This window comes from Rattus norvegicus, chromosome 12 (assembly GCF_036323735.1).
Source record: "Rattus norvegicus strain BN/NHsdMcwi chromosome 12, GRCr8, whole genome shotgun sequence".
In the NCBI taxonomy this organism is placed as follows: domain Eukaryota; kingdom Metazoa; phylum Chordata; class Mammalia; order Rodentia; family Muridae; genus Rattus; species Rattus norvegicus.
Genome location: NC_086030.1, coordinates 20,024,175 through 20,042,481, shown reverse-complemented (window position 1 = coordinate 20,042,481; position 18,307 = coordinate 20,024,175). Strand labels below are relative to the sequence as shown.

At 53.6% G+C, this 18,307-nt stretch overlaps 1 protein-coding gene across 1 annotated transcript in view; it reads right to left on the bottom strand.

The window, feature by feature from the left end:
* Positions 1-686: 686 nt before the first annotated feature.
* Micall2 (MICAL-like 2) overlaps positions 687-18,307 on the bottom strand; it is a 28,759-nt gene continuing 11,138 nt past the window's right edge. The window contains exons 2-17 of the mRNA NM_001419564.1: positions 15,294-15,342; positions 13,082-13,223; positions 12,078-12,271; positions 11,323-11,438; positions 9,618-10,766; positions 7,247-7,503; positions 6,532-6,610; positions 5,780-5,937; positions 4,788-4,931; positions 4,610-4,674; positions 4,412-4,535; positions 3,868-3,958; positions 3,710-3,783; positions 3,091-3,205; positions 1,021-1,067; positions 687-905 (exon numbers count right to left, since the gene is read on the bottom strand). Coding sequence (NP_001406493.1) covers positions 832-905; positions 1,021-1,067; positions 3,091-3,205; positions 3,710-3,783; positions 3,868-3,958; positions 4,412-4,535; positions 4,610-4,674; positions 4,788-4,931; positions 5,780-5,937; positions 6,532-6,610; positions 7,247-7,503; positions 9,618-10,766; positions 11,323-11,438; positions 12,078-12,271; positions 13,082-13,223; positions 15,294-15,342 — 2,878 coding nt within the window. The 3' untranslated portion in view covers positions 687-831. The remainder of the gene's footprint in view (positions 906-1,020; positions 1,068-3,090; positions 3,206-3,709; positions 3,784-3,867; positions 3,959-4,411; positions 4,536-4,609; positions 4,675-4,787; positions 4,932-5,779; positions 5,938-6,531; positions 6,611-7,246; positions 7,504-9,617; positions 10,767-11,322; positions 11,439-12,077; positions 12,272-13,081; positions 13,224-15,293; positions 15,343-18,307) is intronic.

The following is an 18,307-nucleotide window of genomic DNA, read 5'->3' as shown; positions in this document are numbered from 1 at the left end:
CTGTCCTCCTTTCTGAATGCACAGCCGGAAAGCAATCAACATGCCAGAGAGGATGGTGATTAGTTTCAGTTGTCAACTGGACACAGCCTAGAGTCACCGGGGAAGAGTCTCAGTGAGGAACTGTTGTAGAGCAGGTTGGTCTGCAGGCACGTCTTGATTGCCTCAGTCGAAGTGGAAAGACCCAGACTGAGAGTGGGTGGCACCATCCCTGGCTTGGGACCTGAATTATCTAAAAGTAAAAAGGGAAACTGAGCCAGGCAGTGGTGGTGCACACCTTTATAATCCCAGCACTCTGGAGGCAGAGGCAGGGGGACTCTCCAAATTCAAGGCTAGCCTGGTCTACAGAGTGAGTTCCAGGATAGCCAGGGCTACACAGAGAGACCCTGTTTCGAACAGCCCCCCTTCCCCCGCCCCAAAATAAAAGACTGAGCACCAAGTGTGCACACACACATTTGTCTGTTCTTGACTGTGGGTGTGATGTGACCTTCCCTCAGTGACACACTGTAACTTGGAGCAGGGAGCTTAAAACAAACTCTTCCCCCTTTAGCTGCCCTGTTAGGATATTTTATGATGGTGACAGAGAAGCAGCTAGAACAAAAAATGAGTGCCCGCCCAAAGCACCTGGCATGCACCCAGGACTGGTACACAGGCGCCCAGCCGCTGGCACAGTGATATACACAGGCAAATGAGAGAAGGTCAATGTCTTTATTGAGGTTACAAGGACCCAGAGTGGGAGCCATGGGCCCTGGTACCCTCAAGCATCCCTTCTGGAGTCACAGCACCAGTCTCTTCCTGAGAAGGGCCAGGGCCCTTGTGCCAGCCATGTGCAGCTCATGTCTGTCCACTTTTGCTCTTCGAGGACCAGATCTTGGACAAGAAGGACTTGGACTTCTTTCTCTGGAGGCCTGAAGGGAGGACAAAGCCATGAAGTTCCCAGTGAGGCTCCTGTAAGTGTGTCCTTCCCACAGGAGGCCCAACACCCCCCAAGCTGGGAGGACCCCCATTGTGCCCCATAATTACCCAGATTCTGGATCATACTCTCCAGCATTTGGTCCTCCTCCTGTTCCCTGGAAGGGGGACAGGGTCACTGTAAGGAATGTGGGCCCTGGAGAGCTACGGAGAACATGTGTTCTCTCCATATATACACCTGAACACCAGCGTCAGCCCCACTTGCCCCGGGGTTACTTCCCTTCATGGGACTCCACTCCTTGCTCCATCCCCAGGCAGGTCCATGCTCTCCCTAACCTCACTCCCATGCTCTGCCTAACCTCACTCCCATGCTCTCCCTAGCCTCACTCCCATGCTCTCACTCAACAGTGACCTGGGGATAACAGGCGACCTGGTCTGATGCTGGCTAAAATGCTGTTGAGGTCACACAGAGTTTGGCTTGAGGTCAGCCTTGGGCTGACACTGTGTGGCCTGGACATTGGGCCTCAGTTGACCCAACAGCACCAAACAAGCCAAGCATAATAATCACACATTCATTTCCCTCTTAGATATGAACCCCTAACTGGCTCAGGCCCTGCCACATCCAGGACCATGGAAGGATCTGAAACCACCAGAAAACACTCAGCTAGACGTATTTGGTTAAAATTAAGTACTAAGCTGGGCTTCATGGTGTAGACCTGTCATACTTGAAAGTCTGGGGCAGGACGATTGATTTCAAAGCCTACCTGGGCCGAAGAGTGAGTTCAAGCCCAGCCTGGGCAACTTAGTAAGACCATGTCACAAAATAAAGTAAGAACAGTGAGGGGCTGGGGGCGTGGCTCAGTGGTAGAGCACCTGCCTAGAATCCTCCAGTGAGGGGCTGGGGTGTGGCTCAGTGGTAGAGCCCCTGCCTAGAATCCCCCAGTGAGGGGCTGGGGTGTGACTCAGTGGTAGAGCCCCTGCCTAGAATCCCCCAGTGAGGGGCTGGGGTGTGACTCAGTGGTAGAGCCTCTGCCTAGAATCCCCCAGTGAGGGGCTGGGGTGTGGCTCAGTGGTAGAGCCCCTGCCTAGAATCCCCCAGTGAGGGGCTGGGGTGTGGCTCAGTGGTAGAGCCCCTGCCTAGAATCCCCCAGTGAGGGGCTGGGGTGTGGCTCAGTGGTAGAGCCCCTGCCTAGAATCCCCCAGTGAGGGGCTGGGGTGTGACTCAGTGGTAGAGCCCCTGCCTAGAATCCCCCAGTGAGGGGCTGGGGTGTGGCTCAGTGGTAGAGCCCCTGCCTAGAATCCCCCAGTGAGGGGCTGGGGTGTGGCTCAGTGGTAGAGCCCCTGCCTAGAATCCCCCAGTGAGGGGCTGGGGGTGTGGCTCAGTGGTAGAGCCCCTGCCTAGAATCCCCCAGTGAGGTGTTAGGGAGCAGGGGCAGAGTACTTGTGTAGTATTCATGAGGGTAAGTTTAATTCCCAGCAACATGCACAAAAGATAAATTGTCACTAGAACCACTACTGTGGAATTGCTGATGCACAGAGAAGAAAACACTCAGCAGAAGGGGATACCAGCCCACAGTCCGTCTAAGAGGGAGAGCCACAAGCACAAGGCCAGGCTGCTTGGGAACACTCTGGCCAGCTACTGTCCTCACTCTCTAGGAAATGTGACTTATGTATAAAAGAAGTTTTAGGGGCCAGAGAGATGGCTCAGCATTTAAGGGTGCTTACTCCTCTTGCAGAGGGCCACATTCAGTCCCACAGGGCAGCTCACAACCGCCTGTAACTATAGTTCCGGGGAGATCTGATGTCCCCTTCTGGCCTTCACAGGAGGTTCTATGCACGTGGTGCACATAAACCCTTGCAGAAATGTAAGTATGCATATAAAAATAGTCAATAAACACATCTTTTATTTAAAAAAGGCTTTTAGGCTCAATGTTTGGTTTCCCAGGCTAAAGACTGCGGTCTATTAGCCATTCGTGGCTGTCACACTGAATGACGGGCCATTTCCTTCATGAGCTGTGCTGGGCAGTGTTGTAAAAAGAAGCCCCATGGGAGGTCTAGCTTCCCCAACCCCAAGTCCCCTTGGGTAACACACCCTGGGTTTCACTAAGTAAAGGACAGCCTGACAGCTGGGAGCAGTTCTCACCCTGGTCTACACCCCCCCCCCAGTCCCTTGTCCCTCACCGGAGCCGATCCTCATCCAGGTTGTCAACGATGTCACTTCGGTCATTCACAGTATTCACATATTGGTTCAGCAGCTCCTGCTCCCGCTTGCGGTCCTGAGGGGACTTCAGACCCTCTGTGGAGACAGCCTGCCATTAGTAGACACTCCATTCTGTTTGGGGACAGAAGAGCCCCAATGCCTGTGTTGCTCTCCTCCATTGGACTGATCTCCATTGGACTGCTTACAGAGTGGACCAGATCAATAAGTGGGCCCCCTAGTATAGGGCCTGTGGTCTCTCTCTATGTCTTTACTGTGAAAGGCTGAGGCAGGGGTCCATCAGCCAGGAGGATGTGGTGGGAAGGCTGCTCCTATTACTGAAAGTGCCCCTCCCATGTTATCCTCTTGGGAGGATCTCACACTAACTGTTTGGGGCGGGGAGGGGAGTACACCTCGGGGCCCTTACTTTGAAGAGCATCAAACTCAGGCATAGAGCAACTAAGGCATTTGTCTGAGGTCACACAGTCGAAAGCATAGGAACAAAAGCCACTGGGCTTTCACCAGTCAAAGGCAGAGCAAATGGGAAAGTTGGCACATGGATTGACGGCTCTGGGGCCAGGCTTCCTGGGACCAGACACGCACCTGGCTTCTCCATCAGTCTACGCAGCTCACCCTGGAGGTCTAGCTGCCGCTCCTCCAGGCACTGGTCCTTGGACCTGCAGGATACACATGTCTAAGGCTCAGCCCAACCACATCCACCGGTGGTCAAGGCAGGGCACCACAAGGCTTGGGCATCTCACTTGTACATGAGTTCCGATTCACGCCTCAGCAGCAACTGCTTCTCGTGAATAAGCCGGAACCAGTCCACCATGAGGCCATCCTCAGAAGCATCTATGGAAAGATACGATTGGGGTAAGGAAGGGCACAGAGTCCCTGGTACCCACACTGGTACTGAAGGGCAAGCCTGGAATAGTATGAAAGCTAGCTGGAGGTACCCAGGGGAGCCTGCAGCTAGCCTGTCTGCAGCTACTCTGGGATGGAACCAGCCTGTACCAGTAAGGTGCATGATCATTCAACAACCAGCAAGGGATAGCCAATCAATGTGGCCATGGCCATTCAGTGTGGGTAAGACAAGCCTATGGGAATATGACCTGCCAATAGGGGTGTGGCCAGCTCGTGGGTGTGGCCAGCTAGAGGGTATAGTCAGTCCATGGAGGTGTGGCCAGCCATTGGAGGTATGGCCAGATAGTAGAGGTATGGCCAGCCATTTAGAGTTATGGAAAGCTGATGTGTGGCCATCAATGGCACATGGCCACTGGTAGGGGCATGCCCCAAGCTGCTCACCTCCCTCAGCTGCCCGCAGCCGCTTCTCCAACTCAACACCCCTGAGCTCCAGGGCGTCCAGTTGTCTCTCAATGTCCTGCAGCTGTCTCTGCAGCTCTTCCTGGGAGATATAGTTGGGGTGGAGCTGGGGGACCAATTAACAGTGAGCACACGCTGAGGACCAAGGGCCAGCCACCCCCTGATGCCCAGCTCACTCACCCTGACTGGGGAGGTCACAGCCTCGTCAGGTGAAACAAGGTCATTGTCCAGGATTGCAGAGCTCTCTGGAAAACAGACAGAACCTGGATGTGGCTTGGACATGGCTTGAAGATAGTCCAGGCTGTGAGCCTCAGGTGACATTGCCCCCTCCAAATAGCATGGCACCTCTGGAACTGACCTCTTGTCCCCCAGGTGGCTGTCTTCTCCTTACAGCTCCTGGTCTGATCGTCCTGCTTCTTGAGCTCTGGCTGGAGCCAATCCGCAGAAACATCGAGGGTGGGAGGAACAACTAGTTTCTTGCGGCGTGATGGAGGAGAGGGGGCTGCCAGCACAAAGGTGGGTGGGGGTGAAGACATGAGTCAAGCCTTCTGGCCAGAGCCCGGACACTGGGTGGAGCCAGAGCTCTAAGCCTCTACTCTGTCCCAGGACAGCCAGTGTCACAGTGCCATGTGCCTCCCAAGGTAGGACCCTGTCCTGCCCAGACTGTCCATGTCCACATCCAACAGATCCACAAGGCCAGTGCTGCTGACATCACAGTGTGACCTTAGAAGTGGCCCACAGATGGCACATGACCCAATATGTATGTGTTTACAGGCACATCTAAACATGCATGTACATACATGCATCCATGCCTGACATATACATACACATATATTCAGACTATGCTTGAACATGCTTCACACATATATGTCCTATGCATGAACACACACATACACACCTACAGAGCATGCCTTGCACATGTACATTCTATGACTGAACACACATGTGCACACATACAGACCACATCTGAACATGCCTCATACACATACATCCCATGAATACATGTGTGCCCATTTATCCAGTGTGTGACAACACAATTCACATGTATCTTATTATATCTGCACATGCATGTACATGTCAATACTCCATATCCAAATAGGTATGCTTATATAGATCCTGTGTCTGAACATGCATGTACACACATCCCCATAAAAATGTCTCCTATTTGACCATATGTATGCACACACATATCTTGTGCCCAAATACATGAATTCACATTAAGCCCTTCCAGGAACACATATACATACACATCCAAACCCTACGTAAGCACCCACTCTGGCTGAGCAAGACCTCTGCCTGACCCCAGTTGGAGTACATACAAGAACACGCCTAAGTTCCCACAAGCATTACCTGCAAGGCTGGACCCAGAATCAGCCAGGCACGGTGTCCTCTTTTGCTGAATGGGAGTTAAAGTGATGTGGATGCTGGAGTCAGAGCTACTGGAGGCTTTCCTGGGAGTGTCCCCTGCCCTCGGCTCTGCCAGGACTGGTTCTTTTTGTTCTAGAGCCCTAGGTGGAAGATAAAGTAAGTCCCAGCCCAGATGGGGACAGCCAGGAGTCTGTGTCAAAGCCATCTGCCTATGTCCAAAGTCCTCATGGTCTGAAGGAAGCCTCCTGGCCAGGCCTGCATCATCCTGGCCTCTAATTCCAGGACCTCCCTGTTTCCATCCCTGTGGCACAGGGCCGTGGGTCTCCAAAGGCTCCTTGTGGGGCAGGGTTCCTCAGGCTTGAGGGACCAGCTGCACTGACACCCACCCCAAGCCAGACTCTGTGAGCTCCCTGGTGTGCCACAGCTGCTGCCCAGCACTCACCATATCCCTTAAGCTATCCCACTGGGATGAGATGTCCCTGTCACCTTGTCTCCATCTCCTGGAAGTAAAGGATCCCAGGATACTCAAGCTAGTGTGACCCAACTTTTCCTACAGATACTGAAAGGTCTAAGTACATGTGTGCCTTCTGACCAGAGCTGTGTCAGTTCCTGAGGGTATACTGCCATGCCTGACACTCACTTAATTAGGCACCTGCTGTATACTGGCTCAACTCATCCTACTGTGACCCACGGGCACAGGTGTGGCCCTGCCACTGAGCCCAACCCCTACTCACCTCTTATCCACAGGCTTCAGCCGGGCCCTCCATCCTTCTGGCCCTTCCTCTTGGCCTTCCTGAGAAGTGGGACCTGGACCTGAGGGTAGGAAACAGATCTAGTAGGTGAGGTAGCTTGAGACGTTTCTTTATAGCCAACTGCACCCTTTGACACCCCCCAGAGACAGCCTACCACACAGAACCGAAGTGGGGCTCCTAGCCTGGCTGCTGGGTTGTGTACCCCTGAGGGAATCAATGCCCCGTTCTGGGACGATGCCTCAATTTCCAATGGATGTTGACACAGAAGGGAAGCTCTGTGGATGGGCTCTGATGTGCAGTGTGATGAGGAATGACTGGGTGTGACTACCTATCTTTAGTCATGCTTAGCTCACACCCAATAGGAGATTCAACAGGGAACTCAGTCAAAGGGAAAGTTGCACAAAGATATCTAGGTGGTGCATCCTGCGCCCAGCTTCCCCAGATACCCACAGAAAAGGCAGAGGCATTCAGACCGGGGTGTCCTAGACAGGGCCTTGTTCTGCATCCCAGGACACAGCTAAGGACAGAGGGACATGGTGTGACCCCTGGGGCAGCAGATGAAGACCCATAGAGAACTATGGGTCCTGAGAGCTGAGCCACAAAGTGGCAGACACCCAAAACACCTTTCAGAGAGACAGAGCAACACATGTGGGAGCAGCAGACCCCCGGGACCCCATCCTATAGCAGGGACCCTTACCCTTTACTTCTGCTTGTGGCCTGGAGACAGCGCTGGTCTTACCAATGCCTGGAGAAATACCCGGGCTCTTTTTGCCAGCCTGGAGTGATACGGATGTCCACGAGGTACTGCCCACACTAAGCGGCGCTGTGGGCTCCATCTTTGGTGTGGGACTAAAGGCCTGAGTGGTTGAATGTGACAGCTTGGCTGAGGGAACTTTTGGTGGCACTTCATTCTTGGGAAGGGTGATCAGGACAGAGGAAGTGGCTGGGGAGGACCTATGGGGGAAGAGAGTGGGCATGAGGTAAGGGTGAACCCAGGAGTCACCTACACACACAAGAAGCCAGTTTCCAGAGTGACCCCAATGCATGGTGGACAATCTATCCTAGGACATCTGCTTGTGGCCCTTGCATACACTGTTTTATTCTGTCAAAGCTGGAGTCCATTGGGAATAAAGTATCCCCCAAATATATTACGCACGGAGCGCCAGAGCTGAAGCACTGGGAAGGCCCTGACTAGAGCCACAGGCTGGTCTGCACTCACCTAGTTCAGTATTAGGTTATTCATAGGCTGAAGAGTCTAGCCAGGCACCATCTCTGTGCCACCTGAATTCCCTGAGGTAACACACAGGCAGGTACACAGCACCGTGGCAAAATGTGGCACCGCTCCAAGCTCTGCCAAGCCTACTCTGCAGAGCCTTTTACCACAGCCCAAGAGTAGCAGCATGGGCTGGAGAGATGGCTCAGTGGTTAAGAGCACTGACTGCTCTTCCAGAGGTCCTGAGTTCAAATCCCAGCAACCACATGGTGGCTCACAAACATCTGTAACGAGATCTGATGCCCTCTTCTGGTGTGTCTGAAGACAGTGACAGTGTACTCGGCATATATAAAATGAATAAATAAAATCTTTAAAAATTAATTTTAAAAAAAGAGTAGCAGCATATTCAATCTCCTCCTGACCCTAGGACCAGCTCAGGAGCCTCTGAGCACTGAACGGAAGTGGGTTCAGGTAGTCACAAGCCAGGAATGTCCCATCTGGAAATCAAGGACCAACCCAGGATAGACCCTCTTATCTCCCTAGACAGCTGTACTGGACTGAGTGGGGTACCCAAAAACTCACATCTGCTGGGGAGTCGCTGGAGAACTTGGGGTGTGATCTTATTCTTAAAAAGTGGCGGTGCATGCCTTTAATCCCAAGATTGGGAAGCAGAAGCAGGCAGATCTCTGTGTTCAAGGATAGCCTGGTCTACAGTGAGTTCCAGGATAGCCAAGGCTACACATATATAGAAGCCTTGTCTCAAAAAAAAACTCAAAAGTGGTATGTGGAGGATCGGTAGCTATGACCACATTCTAATGCAGTCACACTAGAGTACAGAGGTCAACATTCAAAACACTAATGTTTAGGAGACCAGGTGTGGCGGTGCACACCTGTAATCCCAGCACTGAGAAGGTGAAGCAGGGGGATTTGGAGTTGGAGGCCATCATGTAAATTAGAGGGCTCAAAAACACCAGGACTGGGCTGGTAATATGGCTCAATGGATAGAAGCGCTTGCCCTGAGAGTCTGACAACCTGAATTCAATCCCCAGTACCCACACAAAGGTGGAAGGAAAAATCAACTCCATAAAACTGTTCTCTAACCTCCTCACAAGCATTGTGACATGTCCTCCCACACGCACACATCATACAGGATTTTTAAAAAGACCCAGGGCGTGGCTCAGTGGTAGAGCCCCTGCCTAGAATCCCCCAGTGAGGGGCTTGGGGCATGGCTCAGTGGTAGAGCCCCTGCCTAGAATCCCCCAGTGAGGGGCTGGGGTGTGGCTCAGTGGTAGAGCCCCTGCCAGGTATGTGAGATGCCCTCAGTTCCATCTCCAACACTCTACGAAAGAAAAAAAGAGAGAGAAAGAAGAGACAGAGAGTAGAGTCCATGCAACAATGGAGTCAGAGATGGAGGGAGGTGGCATCCAATCAAGGGATGCCAGGAACCTGAGGATGTTGGAGGGAGTGAAAGGACTCTCCCTTGGAGGCCAGGAGGAGCGTGTGGCCTGCCACAGAACATTCCTACCACTGAAGCTCTCCTGCGAGGGGAGAGCTTCCCTCTGCACCGTGTGGTCAGTGTGCCAGGCACAAAGAACACTCAGGACTTGGCTCCATTCACACAAGTCATCCAAGGCAGAGAGCCAGGCAGTGTGGCTCCCCACTCTTTCCCTGTCTACAAGACAAGCATAAGGGTTCTGGAGCACCAGTCTAGTGTGGGCCGCCTGCAGCCACCAATGTCTGTAAGGCCACCAGGCCCTCCCTGCCTTTCCTGCCTCTATCCTGTCTCACAGAGGGACAGACTTCTCCATGTCCTGGAGAACATGTCACAGCTACAGCCCACATCCCTCCCACCTACCTGCTTGGAGCCTGGGAACCAGCTCTGGTCAGCCCCGGCAGGGCCTTCCTAAGGACACTTAGTGCTTGCTCCCGGCTGCTCTCCTGGGCAGGGTTATCCACGACACCAGAGACTTTGCTGGCAGAAGTATTCACCACAACATGGCCCCTACCAGTGGGGACAGTCACCACAGTGGAGGCCTTGCTGGTGGGGGCAGTCACCACAGTGGAGGCCTTGCTGGTGGGGACAGTCACCACAGTGGAGACCTTGCTTGTAGGGGCAGTCACCACAGTGGGGGCCTTGCTGATGGGAACAGTCACCACAGTGGGGGCCTTGCTGGTGGGGGCAGTCACCACAGTGGAGGCCTTGCTGGTGGGGACAGTCACCACAGTGGCAGAGGGGACCTTGCTGGTAGAGGTATTCACCAGAGGGGAAACCTTGCCACTGGGGGCAGTCACCACAGTGGGGACCCTGCTGGCATGACTGCTGCTGCTACTGGCTGGGGCTGGGGCTGGGGCTGGAGAAAGGTTGTGGAAAAATTTCTCTCGGGCCTGCTGAGTCCTAGAGGATGAGGAGGTCCAGGCTGGGGTGGGCGCTGTGCTTGAAGAGTCTGTGCTGGAGTTGAGTTGAGTCTTAACACCTTTTGAAGCTGCTTGGCCTTGGGGCACAGATAGATGAGCGCCTAGAGCACTTGGGGATACAACAGGGCGGGAGCCGGAGGTCCCTGTGCTGCTCTGGGCAGATGATGACCATCCCACTGGGGAGCTGTTAGTCACATGGGTGGTCGCTTTGCTATTCGCAGAAGTAGTAGTCACCGTACTCATAGGTAGCCTGGGCCCTGCAGGGCTCCCCACATGGACGCGGGAGGTAGCTGGCGGCGTAAGTTCAGTCTGGACAAAACCTTTGGCAGCTCTGTTGCCTCCGGCGTGCTCCCAGGCTGCTGTCCTGGCCCTCAGTGGTGTCGCCTCTCCATTTGTCTCCAGAACCTTCTGTGAGACTCCGATTGGCCTGGTGTCTGCGATGCCACCTCCTGGCTGCCTGGAGGCCAGGTTTGACAACTTGGGGCTCACAGAGACGGCTTCTGAGCTGTGATGAGTGCACACAAAGACGCCGGGCTCTCCCGTGGCGCGGTAGGCCCCCGAATGCAGCGTGCTGGAACACTGTTTACACCTGCGGGAGGAAGCCATGGAGACTCAGAGCCCGAGCTCTCACTCAGTCATTCATTCACCTCCTCAACTCATTCATGTCTGCCAAAGGCACACACGGCCATACTCCGTTCATCCAGCAAAACGTTCCTTAGTGATTTTAATCATTGTGGGTTGCAGCCTCCACTGATACGCTTGCCAGGGGCGAGCACGCCACAGAAAGTGCTCAAACATGTCGCCACCTGTGCGCATACGTACAGACCACAGTGCACCCCCACTTTCAGGAGTCCAACTGCCACCATGCTCATAGAAGATGGACGTAGGATTCACTCCTTGTCCCCTAAATCCAGAAGATTCTTGGAGACAGGAAGATTATTAAAGGTCACAGAGTTAAAAAAAAAATCCAGTCAGTGAGTCTAGAGGGACATCCCCAAGGGGACATTAAAAGAGAATATTAGGGTTCAACTGTTCTGTCACCGATGGAAGGCAGATAGGCGGACCATGGGAGCCAGGGGAGGTGTGTGAGCAGGAAGGCATGCGAGCAGGAAGGGTACACCCTGATATGCAGCAGGAAACCATACCTGAAGCAGCTTCGGTGGTAGAGGCGCCCGTCAGCCAGGTGCCGCTGCACGAGGTGAACGTGCTTGCCACAGACCCCGCAGATGCTGCTGACAGAGCTTCCCACAGTCCCCGGAGCCTGCAGGGAGGTGTCAGGGGCCACTGAGAGGCAGATGACATTTCCAGCCTCCCACCTCAGCCCAGAGGTGGCCAGTAGATCCCACTTTATAGGCTGGAGAATTGAGGCCCTGGAGAGCTACCAGCTAGGGCATGGGTATGGCTACACGCTTAGGACCTCCAAACTGGCCTTGTTGGAGAGCAAGAGACTGGATTCTGGAGATGCTGGGGACTCATTGTGGGGCTAGAGACAAACCTTATACTTTATGACACCCCACCAGCCTCTGGGATCAAACCAGTTCCCTCTACATCCTGACCTGCCTTGCTCTGGCTTCATGGAACCTGTAGTAACCACTAATGGACAGTAGGGGGCACTCAAGCGCAGCACTGCAGGGCTGACCAGGGAAGAAAGCTCCAACCCAGTGTCCCTTACCAACTGGGAAAGAGGACAACAATCTAATAAATCAGCCAGGAAAGGTCTAGAGTTCTAGCTCCATTCCACCTGGATGACTTCCTGGGCCTCAGTTTACCCATCTGTATTATAGGAATCACAACTCTTACCACATAGATATGCTGGATACAGAGCTTGGGGAAGGGTTCTGCACCCTAAGAGAAAAGCCCACACAGCCCTATAATGCCCACTCAATTAAGACATGCTTACGGCCTTTGGGGATGGTCTCTCTGAGACACCTTCATTCCTCTGAACCACGGGGTTTGTCCTAGCTGGGGACAACGGTAACCTCTGGGTTGGAACAGGCGAGGACAACTTGGCCGGCTGAGACGGGACCTTCTTCTTTCCAGAAAGTTCTTCAGTCGAGTCTGATGAGGGTCTCTTCATGCCAGCCATGCCTCCAACTGGCACAAGACATAGGAAGCAGGGGTCAGGCCGGTCCCACTCAGGGCTCATACCCTCAAAGAGGTCCCTGTGCTCATAGTGAAAGGCTTGGGCCTCCGAGGACAGCTGGTGGATGCAGAACTGGAGAAGGGCAACCCCAGGGCACATTCTTCCCAGAAAACCCTGGCCTGACCTGTGTCTCACCCCCTCTCCTAGCTGACAACCCCATCTAGGGTCATGGAAAGGGACTTTTCTGTTTCCAAACCACTAGTTGGGGCTGGCCCTCGGCCCGGGGGGATTCCGGAGATTTCTAAAGCTGTAAGAGGAATGTTATAAAGGAAGCCAGGCAGCTCCCCACTCACAGGACTAGGTGAAGACCTGGTTTGTCTGCCCTACCCTGGCCATCCCTGCCTGGGCCACACAGTTTCCATGGCCACAGTAAACCAGGCACTGCACAGCCTCAGCCAGCTATGCCCTTGGGAGCTGAGAAGGGCAAAGATGGTAGAAAGACTGGGACAAGATATATTTGTGCATCTAGAGGCACAGAGTGGGCACAAGTCTGGCTGGGTGTTCCCTGGCAGGTCTAGGTTGGGGAATAAGGGAGCCAGGGTCTCCTTGATAACAGATACATCTCCAGGGACACACACGTGTGGTCTCAGAAAGGTACCTCCCTGCATCACTACCCTTCCTAGGCGCAGTGCTCAGTCATGATTGAGGATAGCCATGGAGACCAAGCAGGACCACTGCAGTGTGGGCTGGCAGCCCTGACTGTGTCGGGAGTCCTGGTCATGCCCCTTGGCAATGGAGGGCCCGTCTGGATGGGGACTCACTTGGGGACCGGCCGTGGAAGTAATTGTAATACTGTGACACATAGGTGAGGATGCTCAGCCGGTCTGGAATCTTCAAGGCAACCATGTCCTCAGCGTCCAGCAGGGCTGGGATGCCCAGCTGTTCCTCAGCCACTTGGAAGGCCTGGATAGGGGTTTAAATCAGTGGATAGTAGAAAGAACTACTGCTGGGTCATCAGCCCCCTGAAAGAGGGGGCAATGAAGCCTGGACTTCAAGTCCAAGGACTCTTGACTGAAGAGATGGGGGCTAGGGGCATGGCTCATCGGTAGAGCCCCTGCCTAGAATCCCCCAGTGAGGGGCTGGGGTGTGGCCCGGTGGTAAAACACCTGCCTAGTATCTGTGAGGGCCAGAATTCAAGTCTCAGTACTGTAAAACAAAATATATAAAAATCTTTTTTAAGAAAATGTATAGCTCCCTTTAGCCCAGGGCAGAGGCACTGACCCATGGTGACTAGCCACATCCTGGTGACTCCTGTAGTTCCCTTCACTAGGCTCCTCGTCCAGAAGCCTCCATGTAGATGCCAAGTCAGGGTTCTTATTCTGCTCCCACATGTGCAGTCCCCTCGGTCCCCAAACCACACTCATAACAAACCTCAGATTCCTTCTGACCCACAGAGAAGGCTCAGGCCCTGGCCACTCCCACTGAGGGCCATGTGTGCCCTCTGTGTGACGTCCTCATCAGACACTCCTTTCTCCTGCAGAGTCTGGGCAGGAGAGCCTCTAAGTCCAGACTTCCGGGAATCCAGTTTCACTGACTTGGAGGGAAAGACCAAAGTCCTTTTCCTACCAATGCTCTGCACCTGCCTCAAGACACTACCCCACTCACCTAGGCCCCTCAACTGCATATCCTGCCCAGCACTCTGTAGCCCCAGGGCCTTTGCCCATGCAGTCAGTCACTCCACCCAGGATGACTTCCTGAGAGCATCCACAGACCTGCCAACAAGGCCTCTGTGCACTCGCCTCATCTCCTTAAACACTAATTCCCTCTCTCATGCCCAGTGCTAGCAGAGCGGTGTCCTTGCTATCCTGGTCTTGGCCACGCATGGCTGTGAGCTTCTGCAGTGGAGACCCCTTGGATAGTCAAATAGAAGGCTCACTCCACCTGAGGAACTCACTCTTTCGTGCATGTGTATGTGCGTGTGCATGCGTGTACACATACATGTCCACATACATGTGGAAGCCAGATTTCAAGGACAGATGTTTCCTTCAATTTCTCTCTACTTTATTTTTTTACATGCATGGGGAGGCACACACATGTTCAAATGTGTGGGTGTACATGTCATGCAGTGTGTGTGTACTGTGTGCCTATGTGCTCAGAGACCTGAGGTTGGCCCTCTCGTCTTTCTCGAACACTTTCCAGCTTATGTATTGATTCAGATCTCTCGCTGGAATCCAGTTAACCAACCGGCAGTCTGGCCAGCTTGCTCTTGAGGTCCTGTTTCCAACTCCAGTGCACTGGTATTGCAGGGAAGCTGCCCCACTCATGGAGTTAACATGGGTGCTGGGGACCTGAACTTAGGTCTTCATGCCTGCTCTACCGGCATCTTGCTCACTGAGCATATCCCCAGGCCTCAGCGCTGGGATTAAAGCTGTCACACATGGCCCAGAACTGAGTCTTTCACTGTATTTCATGATAATTAAGTTGCAGAGGCTACCCTGCCAGGACAGACGAACCATCTCATGCCAACGGACTCAGTTCTCCCGAGAGATGCCTGTGTCAGGGCCCACGCAGATCCCGTTTGCCTCAGAGTAAGGACATATATGCATCAATAGGGAGAGTTAGGTTGACAGAGGGAAGGGTCTCACAACAAAAGTACAGATTAGATCTAAAACCAAGAAGCCAAGGAAGATGGTCTCCAAGGAAACCAGGAAGTGGCCTTGTCCGCCCCCAAGACCATAAGGACCCACCCTCCCACAGCCCTCCGGGGTCTTGCTCTGCCCTGGTTGGAGCAGAGAGGCCATCCACAGGCAAGGAGGTTGGCTGCCACTGCAGTGAGGAAGAGAGGGGTCCGCAGGGTCTAGGATCCAAGATCAGAACTTGCTCTCAGAACACAGGTTACCCAGCTTGGGGCTGGCAGAGGAGCTATAAACGGGACCCCTGGATAGCTCCGTGGAAGGCTCACTCCACTGACAGGAAATGGTCCTTCAGACATGCAGAGGGTTTGGGGCCGTGAGCGTCAGCTGCTCCACTCACCAGCTTGTTGTTCTCGTAAATGTTTTCCTTCCGGAGGGCATTGAAGTTTCTGAAAGATAGAAACTCTGTGTCAACAGCCTCGCGGTGGTGGCACTCAGGAGGCAGAGGCAGGCGGCTCTGAGTTTGAGACCAGCCTGCCTTATAGGATGGCCCAGGCTACACAGAGAAACCCTGTCTCAAGAAGCAAGCAAACAAACAACAACCGAAACAAAAAACAAACAACAACAACCAACCAACCAAAAAACCACTTGTGTCAAGCCAGGTGTGACAGTGCACGCTATTAATCCCAGCCCTCAGAAGGCAGAGGCAGGAGGATCTCTGTGAGTTCAAGGTCAGCCTGGTCTACATATCAAGTATCAGTACAGGGAGGTTTGTATAGAGAGACACTGTCTCAACAAACCAAAAGACTTATTTCCAAAGCCACTCAACTCTAAGGAAATGGGACCTCAGGGCCATCTTGTCCAAAAGGGGAAACTAAGGATAGGAGGGCAGCTGTGAATTCAATAGGTCTTGAGCAAATATAAAGTGGGCAGGTCTTGACCTGTGGCCTGCTATGACTATAATGATACCCCCGCCTGGGCACTGGTGACCCACAGTGAGTCCCTGGCTCAGCCCTCACTTCCAGCCCCTAAGGAGGCTGATCCCTTGGCTGGCATTCCTGCCCCCATCAGAGGTAGCTGCAGACTAATCCAGAGAGGTACAGTCACCGGCCCAAGGTGGTCCAGCCAAGACACAGCTCAGAATAGACCCCTTTCAATGGAAAAAGGACAATGTGGGGTGAACACAAGAGACCCTGAGGCCGGGAACAAACCTGACATACAGAGGGTTGGAATGCCCCAGGACTGCCCATATTTCAATTCAGTCACCGCTTATATTTTCACGGCACCTCCTGCAGAGGGCGCTGTTCTGACCAGCTCGGGAGCACATACTTCTAGATGCTCACAGGTCCTGTGGGCTGGACACTGTGATCACAAAGAGGCTTCGGGCCACAGGAAAGACACTCGGCAGGAGGCAGGGCCAACCATTCTGTCTTTCATTCGTGGAAGAAAAGGTGTTACTTGGTGTTCCCCCGGTACCCCCACTGTCCCTGGGAGGGCTTCAGAAATGAGTCCACATGTGACCATGAGGTCCTAGCAAGTACCCAAGGTGGGACCCCAAACAGCCTGGACAGTAGAATTTTCTTGGAGTGGCCAAGGATGCCACCCACCCAGTACCCATTGGGCTCCAGACTCCATGATCATGCCATAACATGCCCTGACATGCCCCAACATGACACACCACAAAAGCTGCCTTGCCGAGCCCTGTGTTGACAAGAGAGGTCAGCCAGAGCCTGCTGGCATCCCAGGGGAAGCTGGTTAGAGAGCGACTGTCCACCCATCCACTTGCGGTCTGTGGGTCCCAGGAGACAGCTGCTGCCACTTGAGTGACCTACATTGTTGGGGAAGCTTCCTGGCACAGAGGAAGGGTCTCTGACTGGACGCCGTGTCCTGTTTCTTAGAGTCTGCCTCTGGCAGGCCACTTCCCTTGGGACCCCAGTTTCCCTGGCTGTGAGGAGAGCACAGCTTCTCAGACCAAATCCTTTGTCTTTTCTACTTCTTTCTACTTAAAATGTTTATTGCATTGTATGTTCCCATCTACTTCTGTGTGGATCCTGACTGAACTCCGGTCATCAGGCTTGGCAGCAAGCTCCTTTGTCTATTGAGTCAGCCCAAGCGTGCCCACCCCTACCACCATTCCCCTTTTCTGGTGGCAGCGCTGGGAATTGAATTTAGTTTAGGCCTTCATACATGCTAGGTAAGCATGTTACTACTGAGCTATATTCTCGGCCTTCTGTGTACATGTGTGCATATTTATTTGTGCATGTGTTGGTCAGAGGTCAGTATCAAATGTCTTATTCAATCCCCTCCACCATACTTTTTGAGATGCTCTCAGGAGCGCTCCTGGAGCTCGCTGATTCAGCTGGGAGGGCCAGTCAGGGAGCCTCAGAGGTCCTCCAGTCTCCGACCACCACCCCAGCACTGAGATTACAGACACCTGCCCTTGTCTGTGGCCTCTGGGCCCCGAACTCAGGTCCTCACGCACGCACAGCAAATGCTTTACCACCTGAGCTATCTCTTCAGTCGCTCCTCCCCTTTCCCCTTCCTTCTCCTCTCCTTCTCCCCCTCCCTCCTTCCCTAAGGTGCTGGGGATAGAATTTAGGCTCTCACCCATGCTAAAAACACCTGGTACCACTGGGCTCCATCCCAGCCCCAAATTTAAGTTTTATTCAGGACACTGCTCGGCCAAATGGGACAGCCATGTCCCCAGGACACAGGCATGTCTCAAAGAGCAAAAAGGAAAAGTTCTGGGTGTCTACGGGCCTTGCCCAGTTCTATGTCATGAGGACTCTCAGAAGCCCAGGCTGTAAGCCCATTTTATAGACCAACTAAAATGAGACCGATCGGTCCTGCCACACGGGGTCGGGGAGGGGTTATAGTGTGCCCCCTCCCTCCTTACAAAAAAACTCCCCTTCAGCTCTCAAGCCAGCCAGCCAGCTGCCAGCTGCCCGGCCCTTCAGGAAACTCTCAGCACTTCTGGCCAGGACCACCTCCAATAACACATCCCAGATGCCAAGACCACCCGCACAGCGACAGGGAAGCCAGCAACTGACAATGGCAGCCCCGTTAGCGTGGGTAGCCACACCATGCACCTATGTGGGCGCCATCCACCTGAGCCCATCCCCAGACGCAGGGTGTTCTTGGACTGAACAGCCATGTGAGTGCACCCAGGAGTCCTCCAGCCACACTGGTCCCTCCCATCCCCCACCCACTTCGAAAGCACAAGCCCTTCTCCGGAGACCAGGGTCACTGACCTAAATGGCTACTGCTAGGAGGCTGGTCAACAAACTGTGTTTTGTTTCCAAACAGAGGAGGAAGAGGCAGCTGCCGGCCTCCTGCTTCCACCCCTGTCCACCCAGGAAGCCCAGCACCTCCCTGAAGCTCTATTTTGTCGTCTAACCTACAGTTTCAGGCACA